General features: G+C 48.5%; 1 protein-coding gene across 1 annotated transcript in view; it reads left to right on the top strand.

Moving 5' to 3' along the window:
• INCENP (inner centromere protein) overlaps positions 1-19,496 on the top strand; it is a 177,055-nt gene that overhangs the window by 99,573 nt on the left and 57,986 nt on the right. The window contains exon 9 of the mRNA XM_063944393.1: positions 3,624-3,738. Within this exon, the coding sequence (XP_063800463.1) occupies positions 3,624-3,738 (115 nt within the window). The remainder of the gene's footprint in view (positions 1-3,623; positions 3,739-19,496) is intronic.

Here is a 19,496-nt window from a genome sequence, read left to right as displayed (position 1 = left end):
GAGCCAGGAAGGAGGTGACCGCACAACATTATCACCGCATTTGGCGAAAATATGTTGCATGGTGTGAGGCCAGGAAGGCCCCCACGGAGGAATTTCAACTCGGTCGATTCCTGCATTTCCTACAAACAGGAGTGTCTATGGGCCTCAAATTGGGGTCCATTAAGGTTCAAATTTCGGCCCTGTCGATTTTCTTCCAGAAAGAATTGGCTTCAGTTCCTGAAGTCCAGAAGTTTGTCAAGGGAGTACTGCATATACAACCCCCTTTTGTGCCTCCAGTGGCACTGTGGGATCTCAACGTAGTTCTGGGATTCCTCAAATCACATTGGTTTAAACCGCTCAAATCTGTGGATTTGAAATATCTCACATGGAAAGTGACCATGCTGTTGGCCCTGGCCTCGGCCAGGCGAGTGTCAGAATTGGCGGCTTTGTCTCACAAAAGCCCATATCTGATTGTCCATTCGGACAGGGCAGAGCTGCGGACTCGTCCCCAGTTTCTCCCTAAGGTGGTGTCAGCGTTTCACCTGAACCAGCTTATTGTGGTACCTGCGGCTACTAGGGACTTGGAGGACTCCAAGTTGCTAGATGTTGTCAGGGCCCTGAAAATATAGGTTTCCAGGACGGCTGGAGTCAGGAAAACTGACTTGCTGTTATCCTGTATGCACCCAACAAACTGGGTGCTCTTGCTTCTAAGCAGACGATTGCTAGTTGGATGTGTAGTACAATTCAGCTTGCACATTCTGTGGCAGGCCTGCCACAGCCAAAATATGTAAATGCCCATTCCACAAGGAAGGTGGGCTCATCTTGGGCGGCTGCCCGAGGGGTCTCGGCTTTACAACTTTGCCGAGCTGCTACTTGGTCAGGGGCAAACACGTTTGAAAAATTCTACAAATTTGATACCCTGGCTGAGGAGGACCTGGAGTTCTCTCATTCGGTGCTGCAGAGTCATCCGCACTCTCCCGCCCGTTTGGGAGCTTTGGTATAATCCCCATGGTCCTGACGGAGTCCCCAGCATCCACTTAGGACGTCAGAGAAAATAAGAATTTACTTACCGATAATTCTATTTCTCGTAGTCCGTAGTGGATGCTGGGCGCCCATCCCAAGTGCGGATTGTCTGCAATACTTGTACATAGTTATTGTTACAAAAATCGGGTTATTATTGTTGTGAGCCATCTTTTCAGAGGCTCCGCTGTTATCATGCTGTTAACTGGGTTCAGATCACAGGTTGTACGGTGTGATTGGTGTGGCTGGTATGAGTCTTACCCGGGATTCAAAATCCATCCTTATTGTGTACGCTCGTCCGGGCACAGTATCCTAACTGAGGCTTGGAGGAGGGTCATAGGGGGAGGAGCCAGTGCACACCACCTGATCCTGAAGCTTTTACTTTTGTGCCCTGTCTCCTGCGGAGCCGCTATTCCCCATGGTCCTGACGGAGTCCCCAGCATCCACTACGGACTACGAGAAATAGAATTATCGGTAAGTAAATTCTTATTTTTACAAGTTCGATACTATGACCAAACTGAAAGTCCTCAGAGGCCAATAAGTTCTGTGGGAACCTCCGCACTCTCCCACCCGGTTTGGGAGCTATGGTACTAAATGGATTCCCAGTATCCCCTAGGATGTAAGAGAAAATAGGATTTTAATTACCTACCGGTAAATCCTTTTCTCGTAGTCCAGAGGGGATACTGGGCGCCCGCCCAGGGCTTCGTTCTTCCTGCACGGTTACTTGGTTAAGTTATAATGTTTGGTTCACCTGTTGCTGTTCCTGTTTACGTGTTTGGTTAGCATGGCTTTCCTCATGTTCTGGTTGTGCTAGTTTGAAATCTCACCACTTTCCTTTTTCTATATCCTTCTATCAAAGTATGTTTATGTCCTAGGGCACAGTTTCCTAGCCTGAGTCTGGTAGGAGGCTTTCAAGACTCTACTTCGTCCGTTTTCATTTACATCCTTTCCTGCTGGACCTGTTACATCAATGGTTGGGGTCGCATCTACATGTTCAACAGTTAGTCCATCTAACTCTGAAGACACGACTTTCGCTTCTTTGGTTGCTCCAGCTGCACAATCTCACTGCGGGCAGGCGGTTTGGTGTGTTTGACTGGGCGCTTCTCATGACGAATGCCAACCTCAGGGGATGGGGCGTGCTTGTGTTGGACTCCCATCTTCAGGGCCACTGGTCTCCACAAGAATTGATGTTGCCAATAATTTTTTTTGTACTAAGAGGGATCTACAATGCTCTGGTACAAGCCACCCACATTCTTCGATCCAAGGCGGTAAAACAGGTCAGTCGGACAACGCGACTGCTGTAGCATATGTAAACAAACAAGGTGAAACTCGCAGTCGCCAGGCGCGAGGTGTCACGTATTCTCCAATTGGCAGAACGCAACGCAGTAATTCTCTCGGTGCTGTTCATTCCAGGAGTGGACAATTGGGTAGCAGACTTCCTCAGTCTTCAGGGTCTACATCTGTGAGAATGGGCACTTCACCCAGAGGTGTTCAACGAGCTGATACAACGCTGGGGTGTCCAGACGTGGATCTCATGGCATAACGTCTCAATCATCAACTTCCAAGACGCATCACCAGAACCCGGGATCCTCAAGCGGAAGCTGTGGACGCTCTGGCCGTGCCTTGGCTGTGCGACCTAGTTTACGCGTTCCGCCGTTCCCTCTATTGTCTTGAATTCTCAAGAGAATCAAACGGGAGTCAGTCACGGTGATCTTGGAGGGCTTTGTATTCAGAACTGCGCTTTCTTATAGCGGTCTATCCTTGGCCTCTTTCTCTGCGTCCGGATCTACTCTAACAAGGACCCTTCATGAATCCTAATTTACTAGGGCTACGTTTAAGTTGACTATTCGTCAGGCCTATCTCCACCAGTCTAGGCGACCGCCAGTATCCATTCCTGCCCATTCTATGAGTTCAGTTGGGTCTTCATGGGCCGCCAGTAGTGGGGGCTACCATGTCTCAACTCTGTAGAGGAGCCACTTGGTCCAGTATTAATACATTTGCTAAATTCTAAGAGTTTGATAATTTTGTGGCTTCATCTTCCCGGTTTGGCTGTCTAGTTTTGCATGTTCCTCAGCGATTTCCCATCCGGGGGAAGAACTTTGGGACGTCCACACGGTATTGAAGTTGTGCTAGTGGCTTACAGGAAAAGAGGATTTTGGTACTTACCGATAAATCCCTTTTTCGGAAGCCATAGGGGACACTGGCCACACGCCCGTCGCTGTTGTCTTGCATGCCTTGTTGTTCTGTTGTGTGTAATTGTTGTATGCTCTCTTCCCTCCTCCTTCTTCTTTTTTTTTTATTTTTTTTTTAAGTTTCTGTTCTCTTGTTCCCGTCTCCTCCTCGGCTAATTCATAACTGAGGGATGATGGTGGAAAAAGAGAGGAGGAGCCTGTAACACCAGCTCCTTGTAAGCCACCACCATCACCCCATGGTCTTGACGTTGTACCAGTGTCCCCTATGGCTTCCGAAAAAGGGATTTATCGGTAAGTACCAAAATCCTCCTTTTTGCCTTTTATAAATGAATTGATAAATAACTTTAGATATTGTAGAATGCAAGTTTGGATGTGGTAGTTTTGTATTGTGCTTGGGTAAAGGATTCGGTGTAATCCTGTTTTTTGTTACAGGCGGAAGAGTTACAAGCGAGCTGTTGATGAACTGTCTGACGAACATCTCAGTGATGATGAGATTAACTCTCCTCCCAGGAAGAAGACTCCATCTCCACCATGTCCTCCCAGCAAAGTAAGATCCCATCTTTATGAAAGCACACCCATGAAATTGGACATTACGGGCTGAGTCCTAAGTCTATGTATTTTCTCTAACGTCCTAGTGGATGCTGGGGACTCTGTAAGGACCATGGGGAATAGACGGGCTCCGCAGGAGACTGAGCACTCTAAAGAAAGATTTAGTACTACCTGGTGTGCACTGGCTCCTCCCTCTATGACCCTCCTCCAAACCTCAGTTAGAATCTGTGCCTGGCCAGAGCTGGGTGCTTTCTTTTTCATCCACTAGGGGTCACTGGAGTACTCTTGGGATATGGACGGCTTAGCAGAAACAAAGGCACTATTTATTTAAATTTAGAACTCTCCACCCCTCCATATCCCAGAGTACCTCAGTGTACGACCTCAGTGTTTTTTCCGTGCTCACAGCAATAACAAGGCTTGTGGGGACTTCCCACACTTGGTGGAAGATTTTATAACTTTTTCATTTTTACACTTAGCACATCCCTTCCCAGTTTCTGGAAAAACATGGGTCCGGGATGGTGCCGCTGCAAGGACAGCGCATGGCGTGTCGGTCCTCACAAAGAGCACCCTCACAGCCACAGGCAGCCTACTGTCTCCTGCAACAGCTGGACGGAGCTTACACATAGAAGCCCCGTCGCAGCCATGACCTGAGGAGCTGGACGGAGCTTACAGATAGAAGCCCCGTCGCAGCCATGACCGGAAAGACGTCGCAGACCTCCCTACAAAAGGTATGCTGGGGAAACGGGGCGGTCAGCGCAGGCTGCTGCCCCGCTGTGTGGGGTCCGTGGGTAAGGCCGACCACTCACTACCGTGATAGCCGCTTAGGCGCTCCGGCAGCGGTACACCGCTCACAGAGGGAGACCCGCCGCAGCTTCGCTCCGTCAGCGGTGCTCACAGAGGGAGACCCGCCGCAGCTTCGCTCCGTCAGCGGTGCTCACAGAGACCCGCGCAGCTTGCCTAGCGACGCCGCGCTCCGGCCAGCCGACCTCAGCTGTTCTGGACTATGTGTCCCTCGCCTCCCTGAAATGAGCTTCCTGGCTCCCCGCTGAGACACAGCGCTACAGGGAGTACAGGGAAGGGGGGGGGGGAGTGGGGGACCTGGCTGATTACTGCGTGGCTGCAGCTGCCAGATGCTGCAAGGGGAAAATCACGGTATAATAGGCTGTTGAGCCTATATATAGCTGCCATATCTATAGAAGATATTAATATTAACATATCTATAGAAGATATTAATACAAAATTAACTGCAGGCAGAGCTTATATTAATGTGACCTGCCTGTGATTGTATTGTAACCTGCATGTGATTATATATTAACTGCAGCAGGTATTGTAACTTGTCCTGTGAGTCTCAGTGTAAGCATGGCATGGGGGCCATTTTTAATCATGTTTCCTGTTTCTTCCAGTGATAATTCCAGAACATTCCTGCCCTTCTTCTCTACGCCACCGGAGGCGCAGGGGTGTTAGTGGGAATTTTGGTTCAGGTTTCACATAGGCTGCCCATGTAAACTGTATTTAGCCATAAATATGTATATATATATATATATATATATATATATATATTACGCACCTTCAGTAAAGATTTTACTGAGTCGTGCAAGTGTCTGTCCTTTGGCTATTGTGGTGTCTGTAAGGCTCCAACACAGACTAAATATAAGGTTTACTACAATGTCGGTACATAAATCTACCACAGATTCAGTTGGTTTGTAGGTTTCCACTCCGGAAGCCGGGTCAGTCCCAGATCCTATGTTAAGCATTGGCAATTCAAATTGACTCCGCTCGACAGGAGCGGTAAGATCGGAGTCTCGGAAGTTACTCCGCCAGCTCTAACGGAGGAGTCTCAACCTTTCCAAAGGTCCAACTTCCCTTTGGGTACCAGGGTGTTAATTTAACTGGTCTTATAATTTAATGCAGTCTGACAATTCTATGTCAAACCTCACAGCGATAACTACGAGTGAGAAGGGCACATTAGACCAGCAGTCAGATAGTGCAGGGTTTTGACAACCATACATTGCTAATGACCAGTGAGTCAATGTCTCAATTTTTACAGAGACTAAGTAGACTCTAACATCTAATCCGTCGAATTTAATAAACAACAGATCTTCAATGAGTTTCTTATTTAGAATATCTGACTAAGATTTAACTCTATTTACCCGTTTCCACATCTAAATGGGAGAATCCGCCATTGGTGAATTCGTCTGTGTCAAACATTATAAAGACCCAAGATACATTTGGGTCACTAGACGCTCTATGTATGGAAACAATGACGATCACGTTAGACTTACCGTTAATGAGAAGCTGCAGAGTATCTCTGTAAAGCTTCTGCTGACGCCTGTTACCTCGTTTCTTGCTTTTCATCGTCGCTAGTTTCAGCACGACAAGGCCAGAAGTTGTTTGGTCCTAAATTTGATATTCAGGCCAAGACGGGGGGTGGGGGGTAAAGTCTAGCCATTGCCGCCTCCGGTATCAAAACGGAAATACTTTGGTCCGGCGTTTAAACCCTTTAGACTTCAGTCTTTTCAAGGCTGTGGTACAAAAACAGTCACGACTTGTAACGCCAGGGCGCTAAAGTCAACAAGCAGTGGCTTGACTGCCTCTTAGGCCATCTCGATTTTCCAATTGTGGAAGCGCGCCTTTACACGTTACATTTGCCGGGTTTCCAGACATCCACTCATGGATGTATCCGCTATTTAAAGATTAAAAGACAAGACTGCCTCTGTCGGACGAAATTAGGCGTTTTGGCAGGTTGCCATTCAGTCTCTGCTGGTTTCAGCTGTTTTTATTTCCAGGCCGGGTACACCAACAGTCAGGGTTCCCCTCTGTTTGGGGTACCGAAGCCGGAGGGCTCCGTCGCAGTCTCAATCAGCAAGTCACTTACTACAGTTTGAAAATGGATTTTCTGCGGTTAGTATTTGCATATTTGGAGCCACAAGATTGCATGATTGCGCTTGATCTTCAGAATGCGTATTTACCCATTCCGGTTTGGTCACCGCATCACAGGTTCTTGCATTTTGCAATACGCCACAACCATTAACCATTTCAGGTTCTACCGTTTGGCCTCTTGTCAACGCCTCGGGTATTCACCAAAGTGATGTTGGTGATGATAGCTCATCTCAGAGCCCTGGCAGTGACAATCGTTCCATACTTAGACGATCTGCTCATAAGAACTCTGTCTCAACAGAGGTTCCTCTTACTTGCGCTACTAACGTACACCACGGTTGCAGTGTCAAGTTCAAAAACAATCGCATCTAATTCCGTCTGAACGACTTCAATTCCTAGGTATGATTATAGATACGGTAAATCAAAGACATTTACCTACTACACCAAAAAGAACAGATTATACCATCTAGTACAATTAGTGCAAAAGCCACGCACACTAGCGGTACATTGGTGTATTCGCCTATTAGGAACAATGATGTGTTTTCGAATCGCTTTAGTTCGCCGGGTTTCACTCGCGTTTCCCACAGGGGGGCGAGGGTGTCTATACTCTGGGCGAGAGTCTCAGAGGTTGAGGAGTTGTAGTTAAAAAGGTCAGCGACAAGGGTTCTAAAACGGATCACGACAGATTGCTGTCTATAAATATCCTGGAACTCCGTGCAATTTACACAGGTGTTTCACATGTGGATCCACAAGTGGGGTTACCCTCAGGGGTACATGATGGCATCTCGCCACAATTACAAACGCTCAGTATGTGTACAGAACGACAGATCACAAGGGCAGTGGCAGTGGAGGCTCTCACATTCGCGTGGTCGTACAGCCTCGTGTATCTGGGTCCACCGGTTTCCGCTGCTCTCTCCGTTGCTAGAACGGATCATAAGACAGTTCGTCAAAGTCATACTAGTGATATCTCATGGGTTTCGGAGAGCTTGCTTCTCGAATCTCCAAGGAATACTCGCACACGATCCTTGCCCGCTCATAATACGTCCAACCTGTTACAACAGGGACCGTTCTTTTACCCCTATTTACCTATGTACCGCGGCTGCGGTTGACGGGGTGGTGGTTCAGACCGCCCTCTTAAGAAAAGAGATAGGGCATTACAGTATCGGTTATACCAACCATGTTACGAGCTAGAAAGCCGGTTACGGCAGCTCATTATTACATAATTTGGTGTGCCTATATAGGTGGGTGTGAAGCTCGGAAGTTTCCGACATCATCTTTCAAGTTACCCGTATTCTGTTATTTTACAGACTGGGTGGGATGGAGAACTGCGTTTATCTACACTGAGGGTGCAGGTATCTGTGTTGTCAATTTATTTTCAAAGACGTTTGACTATTGCGTCGGTACACACCTTTCTACAAGGTGTCATCAGAGTGCAGCCTCCATTTATCCCACCTACAGCGCCATGCGACTTGAAGCTGGGTTCAGATTTCTTACAGTTTTCATATTTTGAACCCTTACAACAAATGGGGATTAAGTTTCTCACTTGGAAAACGTTTTTTCTCTGACGTCCTAGTGGATGCTGGGAACTCCGTAAGGACCATGGGGAATAGCGGCTCCGCAGGAGACGGGGCACATCTAAAGAAAGCTTTAGGATCACCTGGTGTGCACTGGCTCCTCCCCCTATGACCCTCCTCCAAGCCTCAGTTAGATTTTCTGTGCCCGACGAGAAGGGTGCACACTAGGGGCTCTCCTGAGCTCTTTGTGAAAGTTTTAGTTTAGGTTTATTATTTTCAGTGAGACCTGCTGGCAACAGGCTCACTGCATCGAGGGACTAAGGGGAGAAGAAGCGAACTCACCTGCGTGCAGAGTGGATTGGGCTTCTTAGGCTACTGGACATTAGCTCCAGAGGGACGATCACAGGTTCAGCCTGGATGGGTCACCGGAGCCGCGCCGCCGGCCCCCTTACAGAGCCAGAAGAGCGAAGAGGTCCGGAAAAATCGGCGGCAGAAGACTTTCCTGTCTTCAGATAAAGGTAGGCGCACAGCACCGCAGCTGTGCGCCATTGCTCTCAGCACACTTCACACTCCGGTCACTGAGGGTGCAGGGCGCTGGGGGGGCAGCGCCCTGAGACGCAATAAATCGATAGAAAACCTTTTATGGCTAAAATAAATGCATCACATATAACTCCTGGGCTATATGGATGCATTTAACCCCTGCCAAAACATACAAGAAAACGGATGATAGGCTCCGCCCCTTTCTCGGCGTCCTTATCTCCTCAGCACACTGGCGCCATTTTCCCTCACAGCTCAGTTGGAGGGAAGCTCCCTGGCTCTTCCCTGCAGTCACTACACTACAGAAAGGGGTTAAAAAAGAGTGGGGGGCACAAATTAGGCGCAGTATAAACAATACAGCAGCTATAAAGGGAAAAACACTTATATAAGGTTATCCCTGTATGTATATATATATGTATATATGTATATATGTATATATATATATATATATATATATATATATATATATATATATATATATATATATATATATATATATATATATATATATATATATATAGCGCTCTGGTGTGTGCTGGCAAACTCTCCCTCTGTCTCCCCAAAGGGCTAGTGGGGTCCTGTCCTCTATCAGAGCATTCCCTGTGTGTGTGTGCTTTGTCTCGGTACGTTTGTGTCGACATGTATGAGGAGAAAAATGATGAGGAGACGGAGTAGAGTGTCTGTAATAGTGTTGTCACCCCCTGGGGGGTCGACACCTGAGTGGATGTACTGTTGAAATTGCGTGACAGTGTCAGCTTTGTATAAAAGACAGTGGTTGACATGAGACAGCCGGCTACTCAGCTTGTGCATGTCCAGACGTCTCATACGGGGGCTCTAAAGCGCCCGTTACCTCAGATACAGACGCCGACACGGATACTGACTCCTGTGTCGACGGTGAAGAGACAACCGTGATTTCCAATAGGGCCACACATTGCATGATTGAGGCAATGGAAAAAGTTTACACTCTTCTGATAATATAAATACCACCAAAAAAAAGGGGTATTATGTTTGGTGAGGAAAAACTTCCTGTAGTTTTCCTGAATCTGAGAAATAAAATGAGGTGTGTGATGATGCGTGAGTTTCCCCCCGATAACAATTGATAATTTCTAAAAAGTTATTGGCAGTATACCTTTTCCCGCCAGAGGTTAGGGTGCGTTGGGAAACACCCCCTAGGGGGGATAAGGCGCTCACACGCTTGTACAAGGGCTCTACCCTCTCTGGAGATGGCCGCCCTTAAGGATCCTGCTGATAGAAAGCAGGAGGGTATCCTAAAATGTATTTACACACATACTGGTGTTATACTGCGACCAGCAATCGCCTCAGCCTGGATGTGCAGTGCTGGGTTGGCGTGGTCGGATTCCCTGACTGGAAATATGATATCCTAGATAAGGACAGTATATTATTGCCTATAGAGCAATTAAAAGATGCATTTCTATATATGCATGATGCACAGCGGAATATTTGCCGACTGGCATCAAGTATAAGTGCGTTGTCCAATTTATACCAGTAAAGTGGTCAGGTGATGCGGATTCCAAACGGCATTTGGAAGTATTGCCTTAAAAGAGGGGATGTACCCCAGGTCGCCTCTCAAAATAAGACGCCGTATTATCAGGCGCAGGCCTGGTTGGCAAGCGGACAAAAGGGTTCCTCTTTTCTGCTCGTGACAGAGGGAGAGGAAAATGGCTGCAGAGATCAGCCAGTTCCAAGGAACAGAAACTCTTTTCCGCCTCTGCCAAGCCCTCAGTATGACGCTAGGGCTTTACAAGTTCAGGCACTGTGGGGTCCCGTTCTCAATGAATTTCAGTGCGCAGTGGGCTCACTCGCAAGTAGACCCCTGGATCCTTCTGGACAATATTTCAGGGGTACAAATTGGAATTCGAGACGTATCCCCCTCGCCGTTTCCAAAGGTCTGTTTTACCGACGTCTCCCGCTGACAGGGAGGCAAGTTTGGAAACCATTCACAAGCTGTATTCCCAGCAGGTGATAATCAAGGTACCCCTCCTGCAACAGGGAACGGGGTATTCTTCCACACTATTGTGGTACCGAAGCCAGACGGCTCGGGGAGACCGATTTTAAAATCTAAAATCTTTGAACACTTGCATACAGAGTTTCAAATTCAAAATTGAGTCACTCAGAGCAGTGATTGCAAACCTGGAAGAAGGGGACTACATGATGTCTCGGGACATCAAGGATGCTTACCTTCAGGTCAAAATTTACCCTTCTCACCAAGGGTATTTCAGGTTATGGTACAGAACTGTCACTATCAGTTCGGACGCTGCCGTAGGGATGGTCCACGGCACCCCGGGTCTTTACTGAAGTAATGACCGTAATGATGATATTCCTTCGAAGGAAGGGAATTTTAGTTATCCGTTACTTGGACGATTCCCTGATAAGGGTAAGATCCAGGGAACAGTTGGAGATCGGTGTAACACTATATCAGGTAGTGTTGCGGCAGCACGATTGGATTCTCAATATTCCAAAATCGCAGCTGGTTCCGACGTCTTGTCTTCTGTTCCTAGGGATGATCCTGGACACAGTCCAGAAAGGTGTTTCTCCCGGAGGAGAAAGCCAGGGAGTTATCCGAGCTAGTCAGGAACCTCCTAAAACCGAACCAAGTCTCAGTGCATCAATGCACAAGGGTTCTGGGTAAAAATGGTGGCTTCCTACGAAGCAATCCCATTCGGCAGATTCCACGCAAGACTTTCCAGTGGAACCTACTGGACAAATGGTCCGGGTCGCATCTTCAGATGCTTCAGCGGATAACCCTGTCACCGGGGACAAGGGTATCCCTCCTGTGGTGGTTGCAGAGTGCTCATCTTCTAGAGGGCCGCAGATTCGGCATTCGGGACTGGGTCCTGGTGGCCACGGATGCCAGCCTGCGAGGCTGGGGAGCAGTCACACAGGGAAGGAATTTCCAGGGCTTATGGTCAAGCCTGGAGACATCTCTTCATATAAACATTCTGGAACTAAGGGCCATTTACAATGCCCTAAGTCAAGCGAAACCCCTGCTTCAGGGTCAGGCGGTATTGATCCAATCGGACAACATCACGTCAGTCGCCCACGTAAACAGACAGGGCGGCACAGGAAGCAGGGGGGCAATGGCAGAAGCTGCAAGGATTCTTCGCTGGGCGGAAAATCATGTGATAGCACTGTCAGCAGTGTTCATTCCGGGAGTGGACAACTGGGAAGCAGACTTCCTCAGCAGACACGACCTTCACCCGGGAGAGTGGGGACTTCACCCAGAAGTCTTCCACCTGATTGTAAACCGTTGGGAAAAACCAAAGGTGGACATAATGGCGTCCCGTCTAAACAAAAAACTAGACAGATATTGCGCCAGGTCAGGGGACCCTCAGGCAATAGCGGTGGACGCTCTGGTAACACCGTGGGTGTACCAGTCAGTGTATGTGTTCCCTCCTCTGCCTCTCATACCAAAAGTACTGAGAATCATAAGAAGGAGAGGAGTAAGAACTATACTCGTGGTTCCGGATTGGCCAAGAAGGACTTGGTATCCGGAACTTCAAGAGATGCTCACGGACGAACCGTGGCCTCTACCTCTAAGAAAGGACCTGCTCCAGCAGGGGCCTTGTCTGTTCCAAGACTTACCGCGGCTGCGTTTGACGGCTTGGCGGTTGAACGCCGGATCCTGAAGGAAAAAGGCATTCCAGATGAAGTCATCCCTACCCTGGTCAAGGCCAGGAAGGACGTAACCGCAAAACATTATCACCGCATTTGGCGAAAATATGTTGCGTGGTGGGAGGCCAAGAAGGCCCCTACAGAGGAATTTCAACTGGGTCGTTTCCTCCATTTCCTGCAAACAGGACTGTCTATGGGCCTAAGATTAGGGCCCATTAAGGTTCAAATTTCGGCCCTGTCGATTTTCTTCCAAAAGGAACTGGCTTCAGTGCCTGAAGTTCAGACATTTGTAAAAGGGGTACTGCATATACAGCCTCCTTTTGTGCCTCCAGTGGCACCTTGGGATCTCAATGTTGTGTTGAGTTTCCTAAAGTCACATTGGTTTGAACTACTCACCACTGTGGACTTAAAATATCTCACATGGAAGGTGACGATGCTGTTAGCCCTGGCTTCAGCCAGGCGTGTGTCAGAACTGGCGGCTTTATCATATAAAAGCCCTTATTTAATATTTCATTCTGACAGGGCAGAATTGAGGACTTGTCCTCAATTTCTACCTAAGGTGGTTTCTGCATTCCACATGAAGCAACCTATTGTGGTACCTGCGGCTACTAAGGACTTGGAGGATTCCAAGTTGCTTGACGTGGTCAGGGCCCTGAAAATATGTTTCCAGGACGGCTGGAGTCAGAAAATCTGACTCGCTGTTTATCCTGTATGCACCCAACAAACTGGGTGCTCCTGCTTCTAAGCAGACGATTGCTCGTTGGATTTGTAGTACAATTCAGCTTGCACGTTCTGTGGCAGGCCTGCCACAGCCAAAAATCTTAAAATGCCCACTCCACAAGGAAGGTGGGCTCATCTTGGGCAGCTGCCCGAGGGGTCTCGGCTTTACAACTTTGCCGAGCAGTTACTTCGTCAGGAGCAAATACGTTTGTAAACTTCTACAAATTTGATACCCTGGCTGAGGAGGACCTGGAGTTCTCTCATTCGGTGCTGCAGAGTCATCCGCACTCTCCCGCCCGTTTGGGAGCTTTGGTATAATCCCCATGGTCCTTACGGAGTTCCCAGCATCCACTAGGACGTCAGAGAAAATAAGAATTTACTTACCGATCATTCTATTTCTCGTAGTCCGTAGTGGATGCTGGGCGCCCATCCCAAGTGCGGATTGTCTGCAATACTGGTACATAATTATTGTTACCAAAAAATTCGGGTTATTGTTGTAGTGTGACATCTTTTATAGAGGTTTCTCTATTATCATGCTGTTAACTGGGTTCAGATCACAAGTTGTACAGTGTGATTGGTGTGGCTGGTATGAGTCTTACCCGGGATTCAAAATCCTTCCTTATTGTGTACGCTCGTCCGGGCACAGTATCCTAACTGAGGCTTGGAGGAGGGTCATAGGGGGAGGAGCCAGTGCACACCAGGTGATCCTAAAGCTTTCTTTAGATGTGCCCTGTCTCCTGCGGAGCCGCTTTTCCCCATGGTCCTTACGGAGTTCCCAGCATCCACTACGGACTACGAGAAATAGAATTATCGGTAAGTAAATTCTTATTTTCTTCCAGCCTTAGCTTCGGCAAGGGTTTGGTTTTCACATTTGGGTGCCTTGTATTCCAAGCCACCGTATTTGGGTTTCCTCATGACAGAGCGGAACTTCGGACGAATTCCGATTTCTTATTTTTCACATCAATAAACCAATAGTGTTTCCTGTGTTGACAGCACATTCTAGAATTCTGAATGTGGTACGCGCATTACGCGTTTATATGTCCCGAACGTCTACAGTTCGTAATACGGATACGTTGTTTGTTCTCTATGATGCTGCCAACTGGGGTTAGCCAGTTTCTCAGCAGACATTATCCAGTTGGATAAAACTGACTACAAGTCAGGCTTACCTTAAGGCTAAGTTACAGTCGCCTACGTCAGTAATAGCTCATCCCACAGGTTCTGTGGGAATGTCATGACCAGCTGGTCGTGGAGCTTCTACGACGCGGCTACATAGTCTTCAGTGCACACGTTTGTGCGCGTTTACACGTTATGAAACATTTGCGGCATCAGCATCTAGCTTTGGCCGCCTACTGTTACAGGTGTCAAACAGCTCTCCCGCCCACGAGGGAAGCTTTGGTACGTCCCAAGAGTACTCCAGTGACCCCTAGTGGATGAAAAAGAAAATAGGATTTTGGTACTTACCAGGTAAATCCTTTTCTTTGAATCCATAGGGGGCACTGGAAGCCCACCCAGAGCAGTTTTACCTGGGTTGTATTAAGCTCAGAGGAGCTTATGGTAACACATTTTCACCGATTGGTTCAAATTATAAAGGTTTATCGGTTATGGTGTCAACTGTTTAGTTGTCAGTAACGTTATGTGTCAACTTTGTTGTCCGTTATGTTATAGGAATTCTCCATTGTCAACCTCTCTATAGTTCCTGTTCGGCTCAGTAAAAAACACTGAGGTCGTACACTGAGGTACTCTGGGATATGGAGGGGTGGAGAGTTCTAAATTTAAATATTCAGTGCCTTTGTTTCTGCTAAGCCGTCCATATCCCAAGAGTACTCCAGTGCCCCCTATGGATTCAAAGAAAAGGATTTACCTGGTCAGTACCAAAATCCTATTTTTAGTGAGCTCTCCTGAGCTTGCTAATAAAGTATTTTAGTTAGGTTTTTTTATTTTCAGAGAGCTTCTGCTGGCAACAGACTCTCTGCTACGTGGGACTGAGGGGAGCGAAGCAAACCTACTAACTGCGGCTAGGTTGCGCTTCTTAGGCTACTGAACACCATTCGCTCCAGAGGGATCGAATACAGTTGGACACTGTTATATGCATGAGCCCCCGCCATTATTTTTACACAAAATCGCGGGACAGAAGCCCGCTGCTGAGGGGGCGGGGCCTTCATCCTCAGCACTCACCAGCGCCATTTTCTCTCCACAGCTCCGCTGAGAGGAAGCTCCCCAGGCTCTCCCCTGCAGTCTCAAGGTAGAAAGAGGGTGAAAAAGAGAGAGGGGGCACATAAATTTAGGCACATTAATCAAATATACAGCAGCTACTGGGTAAACACTAAGTTACTGTGTAATTCCTGGGTCATATAGCGCTGGGGTGTGTGCTGGCATACTCTCTCTCTGTCTCTCCAAAAGGCCTTGTGGGGGTCCGGTCCTCATATAGAGCATCCCCTGTGTGTGTGGTGTCGGTACGCGTGTGTCGACATGTTTGACAGAGAGGGCTATGTGGAGGCAGAGCAAGTGCAGATGAATGACGTGTCGCCGCCGACGGTGCCGACACCTGATTGGATGGATATGTGGAAGGTGTTTAATGATAATGTAAACTCCTTACATAAGAGGTTGGATAAAGCTGATGCCTTGAGACAGTCAGGGTCTCAGCCCATGCCTGATCCCACAGCGCAGAGGCCGTCAGGGTCTCAAAAGCGCCCACTATCCAAAATTGTTGACACAGATATCGACACGGATTCTGACTCCAGTGTTGATGACGATGATGCAAAATTGCAGTCTAAAATGGCTTAAGCCATCCGTTATATGATTATAGCAATGAAGGATGTTTTGCACATTTCAGAGGTAAACCCTGTCCCTGACAAGAGGGTTTATATGTATGGGGAGAAAAAGCAAGAGGTGACTTTTCCCCCTTCACATGAGTTGAATGAAATTATGTGAAAGAGCGTGGGATTCCCCCGATAAGAAAGTGCTGATTTCCAAAAGGTTACTTATGGCGTATCCTTTCCCGCCAACGGACAGGATGCGCTGGGAATCATCCCCTAGGGTAGATAAAGCTCTCGCACGCTTATCTAAGAGGTGGTCCTGCCGTCACAGGATACGGCCGCCCTAAAGGATCCTGCAGATGGAAAGCAGGAAGGTATCCTGAAGTCTGTTTATACACATTCAGGTACTCTACTGAGGCCGGCATTCGGCTTGGATGTGTAGCGCTGTAGCAGCATGGACAGATAATCTGTCTGAGGTAATGGATACCTTAGACAAGGATACCATTTTACTGACCCTGGGGCATATAAAAGACACTGTTCTATATATGAGGGATGCCCAGAGGGACATTTGCCTACTGGGCTCTAGAATAAATGCAATGTCAATTTCTGCCAGAAGGGTACTGTGGACTCGGCAATGGACAGGTGATGCCGACTCCAAGAAGCACATGGAGGTGTTACCTTACAAGGGTGAGGAATTGTTTGGGAACGGTCTCTCGGACCTGGTTTCCACAGCTACGGCTGGGAAGTCAAACTTTTTGCCATATATTCCCTCACAGCCTAAGAAAGCACCGTATTAACAAATGCAGTCCTTTCGATCACAAAGAAGCAAGAAGGTCAGAGGTGCGTCCTTTCTTGCCAGAGGCAGGGGTAGAGGAAAGAAGCTGCACCATACAGGTAGTTCCCAGGAACAGAAGTCCTCCCCGGCTTCCACTAAATCCACCGCATGACGCTGGGGCTCCACAGGTGGAGCCAGGAGCGGTGGGGGCGCGTCTCCGACATTTCAGCCACCAGTGGGTTCGCTCACGGGTGGATCCCTGGGCTATACAGATTGTGTCTCAGGGATACAAGCTGGAATTCGAAGTGATGCCCCCTCACCGTTGCCTCAAATCGGCCAGCTTCCCCCATGGAACGGGAAGTAGTGTTAGCGGCAATTCACAAGTTGTATCTCCAGCAGGTGGTGGTAAAGGTTCCCCTCCTTCAACAGGGAAGGGGATACTATTCCACAATGTTTGTGGTACCGAAACCGGACGGTTCGGTCAGACCCATATTGAATTTAAAGTCCCTGAACATTTATCTGAAAAGATTCAAGTTCAAAATGGAATCGCTCAGAGCGGTCATTGCAAGCCTGGAAGAGGGGGATTTTATGGTGTCTCTGGACATCAAGGATGCTTACTTGCATGTCCCCATTTATCCACTTCATCAGGAGTACCTCAGATGTGTTGTACAGGACTGCCATTACCAATTCCAGACGTTGCCATTTGGGCTGTCCACAGCACCGAGAATATTTACCAAGGTGATGGCAGAAATGATGGTGCTCCTTCGAAAGCAAGGAGTCACAATTATCCCATACTTGGACGATCTCCTCATAAAGGCGAGGTCCAGAGAGCAGTTGCTGATCAGCGTTGCACACTCACAGGCAGTGTTGCAACAGCACAGCTGGATTCTGAACATCCCAAAGTCGCAGCTGATTCCTACAACGCGTCTGCCCTTTCTGGGCATGATTCTGGACACGGACCAGAAGAAGGTTTCTCCCGGCGGAGAAGGCTCAAGAGCTCGTGACTCTAGTCAGAGACCTCTTGAGACCGAAACAGGTGTCGGTGCATCGCTGCACACGAGTCCTGGGAAAGATGGTGGCATCATACGAAGCCATTCCCTTCGGCAGGTTCCATGCGAGGATCTTTCAATGGGATCTGTTGGACAAGTGGTCCGGATCGCATCTTCAGATGCATCGGCTGATCACCCTATCCCCCAGGGCCAGGGTGTCTCTTCTGTGGTGGCTGCAGAGTGCTCACCTTCTCGAGGCCCGCAGGTTCGGCATACAAGACTGGGTCCTGGTGACCACGGATTCGAGCCTCCGAGGATGGGGGGCAGTCACTCAGGGAAGAAACTTCCAAGGGTTGTGGTCAAGTCAGGAGGCTTGTCTGCACATAAATATCCTGGAACTAAGGGCCATATACAACGCTCTGAGTCAAGCGGAGCCTCTGCTTCGCAACCAACCGGTGCTGATTCAGTCAGACAACATCACCGCAGTGGCTCATGTAAACCGCCAGGGCGGCACAAGAAGCAGAGTGGCGATGGCGGAAGCCACCAGGATTCTTCGTTGGGCGGAGAATCACGTGCAAGCACTGTCAGCAGTGTTCATTCCGGGAGTGGACAACTGGGAAGCAGACTTCCTCAGCAGGCACGACCTCCACCCGGGAGAGTGGGGACTTCATCACGAGGTCTTCACTCAGATCACAAATCGATGGGAGCTGCCACAGGTGGACATGATGGCATCCCGTCTCAACAAGAAGCTACAAAGGTATTGCGCCAGGTCAAAAGACCCTCAGGCGATAGCTGTGGACGCACTAGTAACACCGTAGGTGTTCCAGTCGGTCTGTGTTTCCTCCTCTTCCTCTCATACCCAAGGTGCTGAGAATCGTAAGAAAAAGAGGAGTGAGAACAATACTCATTGTTCCGGATTGGCCAAGAAGGACTTGGTACCTGGAACTGCAAGAAATGCTCAGAGGACCCATGGCCTCTCAGACAGGACCTGTTGCAACAAGGGCCCTGTCTGTTCCAAGACTTACCGCGGCTGCGTTTGACGGCATGGCGGTTGAACGCCGGATCCTAGCGGAAAAAGGCATTCCGGATGAAGTTATTCCTACGCTGATAAAGGCTAGGAAGGACGTGACAGCAAAGCATTATCACCGTATATGGCGAAAATATGTTGCTTGCTGTGAGGCCAGGAAGGCCCCTACAGAGGAATTCCAGCTGGGTCGATTCCTGCACTTCCTACAGTCAGGAGTGTTTATGGGCCTAAAATTAGGGTCCATAAAGGTCCAGATTTCGGCCCTATCCATTTTCTTTCAAAAAGAACTGGCTTCACTGCCTGAGGTTCAGACGTTTGTTAAGGGAGTGCTGCATATTCAGCCCCCTTTTGTGCCACCAGTGGCACCTTGGGATCTCAACGTGGTGTTGGGTTTCCTGAAATCCCACTGATTTGAGCCACTTAAAACCGTGGAGCTAAAGTATCTCGCGTGGAAAGTGGTCATGCTGTTGGCCTTAGCTTCGGCTAGGCGTGTGTCAGAATTGGCGGCTTTGTCATGTAAAATCCCCTATCTGGTTTTCCATATGGACAGGGCAGAATTGCGGACTCGTCCGCAATTTCAGCCAAAGGTGGGGTCATCTTTTCATTTGAACCAACCTATTGTGGTGCCTGCGGCTACTCGTGACTTGGAGGATTCCAAGTTGCTTGACGTAGTCCGGGCTTTGAAGATTTATGTAACCAGAACGGCTGGAGTCAGGAAGACTGACTCGCTGTTTATTCTGTATGCATCCAACAAGCTGGGGGCTCCTGCTTCAAAGCAAACTATTGCTCGCTGGATCTGTAACACGATTCAGCAGGCTCATTCTGCGGCTGGATTGCCGTATCCAAAATCAGTGAAAGCCCATTCCACAAGGAAGGTGGGCTCTTCTTGGGCGGCTACCCGAGGGGTCTCGGCATTGCAGCTTTGCCG

This window comes from Pseudophryne corroboree, chromosome 11 (assembly GCF_028390025.1).
Source record: "Pseudophryne corroboree isolate aPseCor3 chromosome 11, aPseCor3.hap2, whole genome shotgun sequence".
Taxonomy (NCBI): Eukaryota; Metazoa; Chordata; class Amphibia; order Anura; family Myobatrachidae; genus Pseudophryne; species Pseudophryne corroboree.
This window is presented reverse-complemented; position numbering and strand designations above follow the sequence as displayed.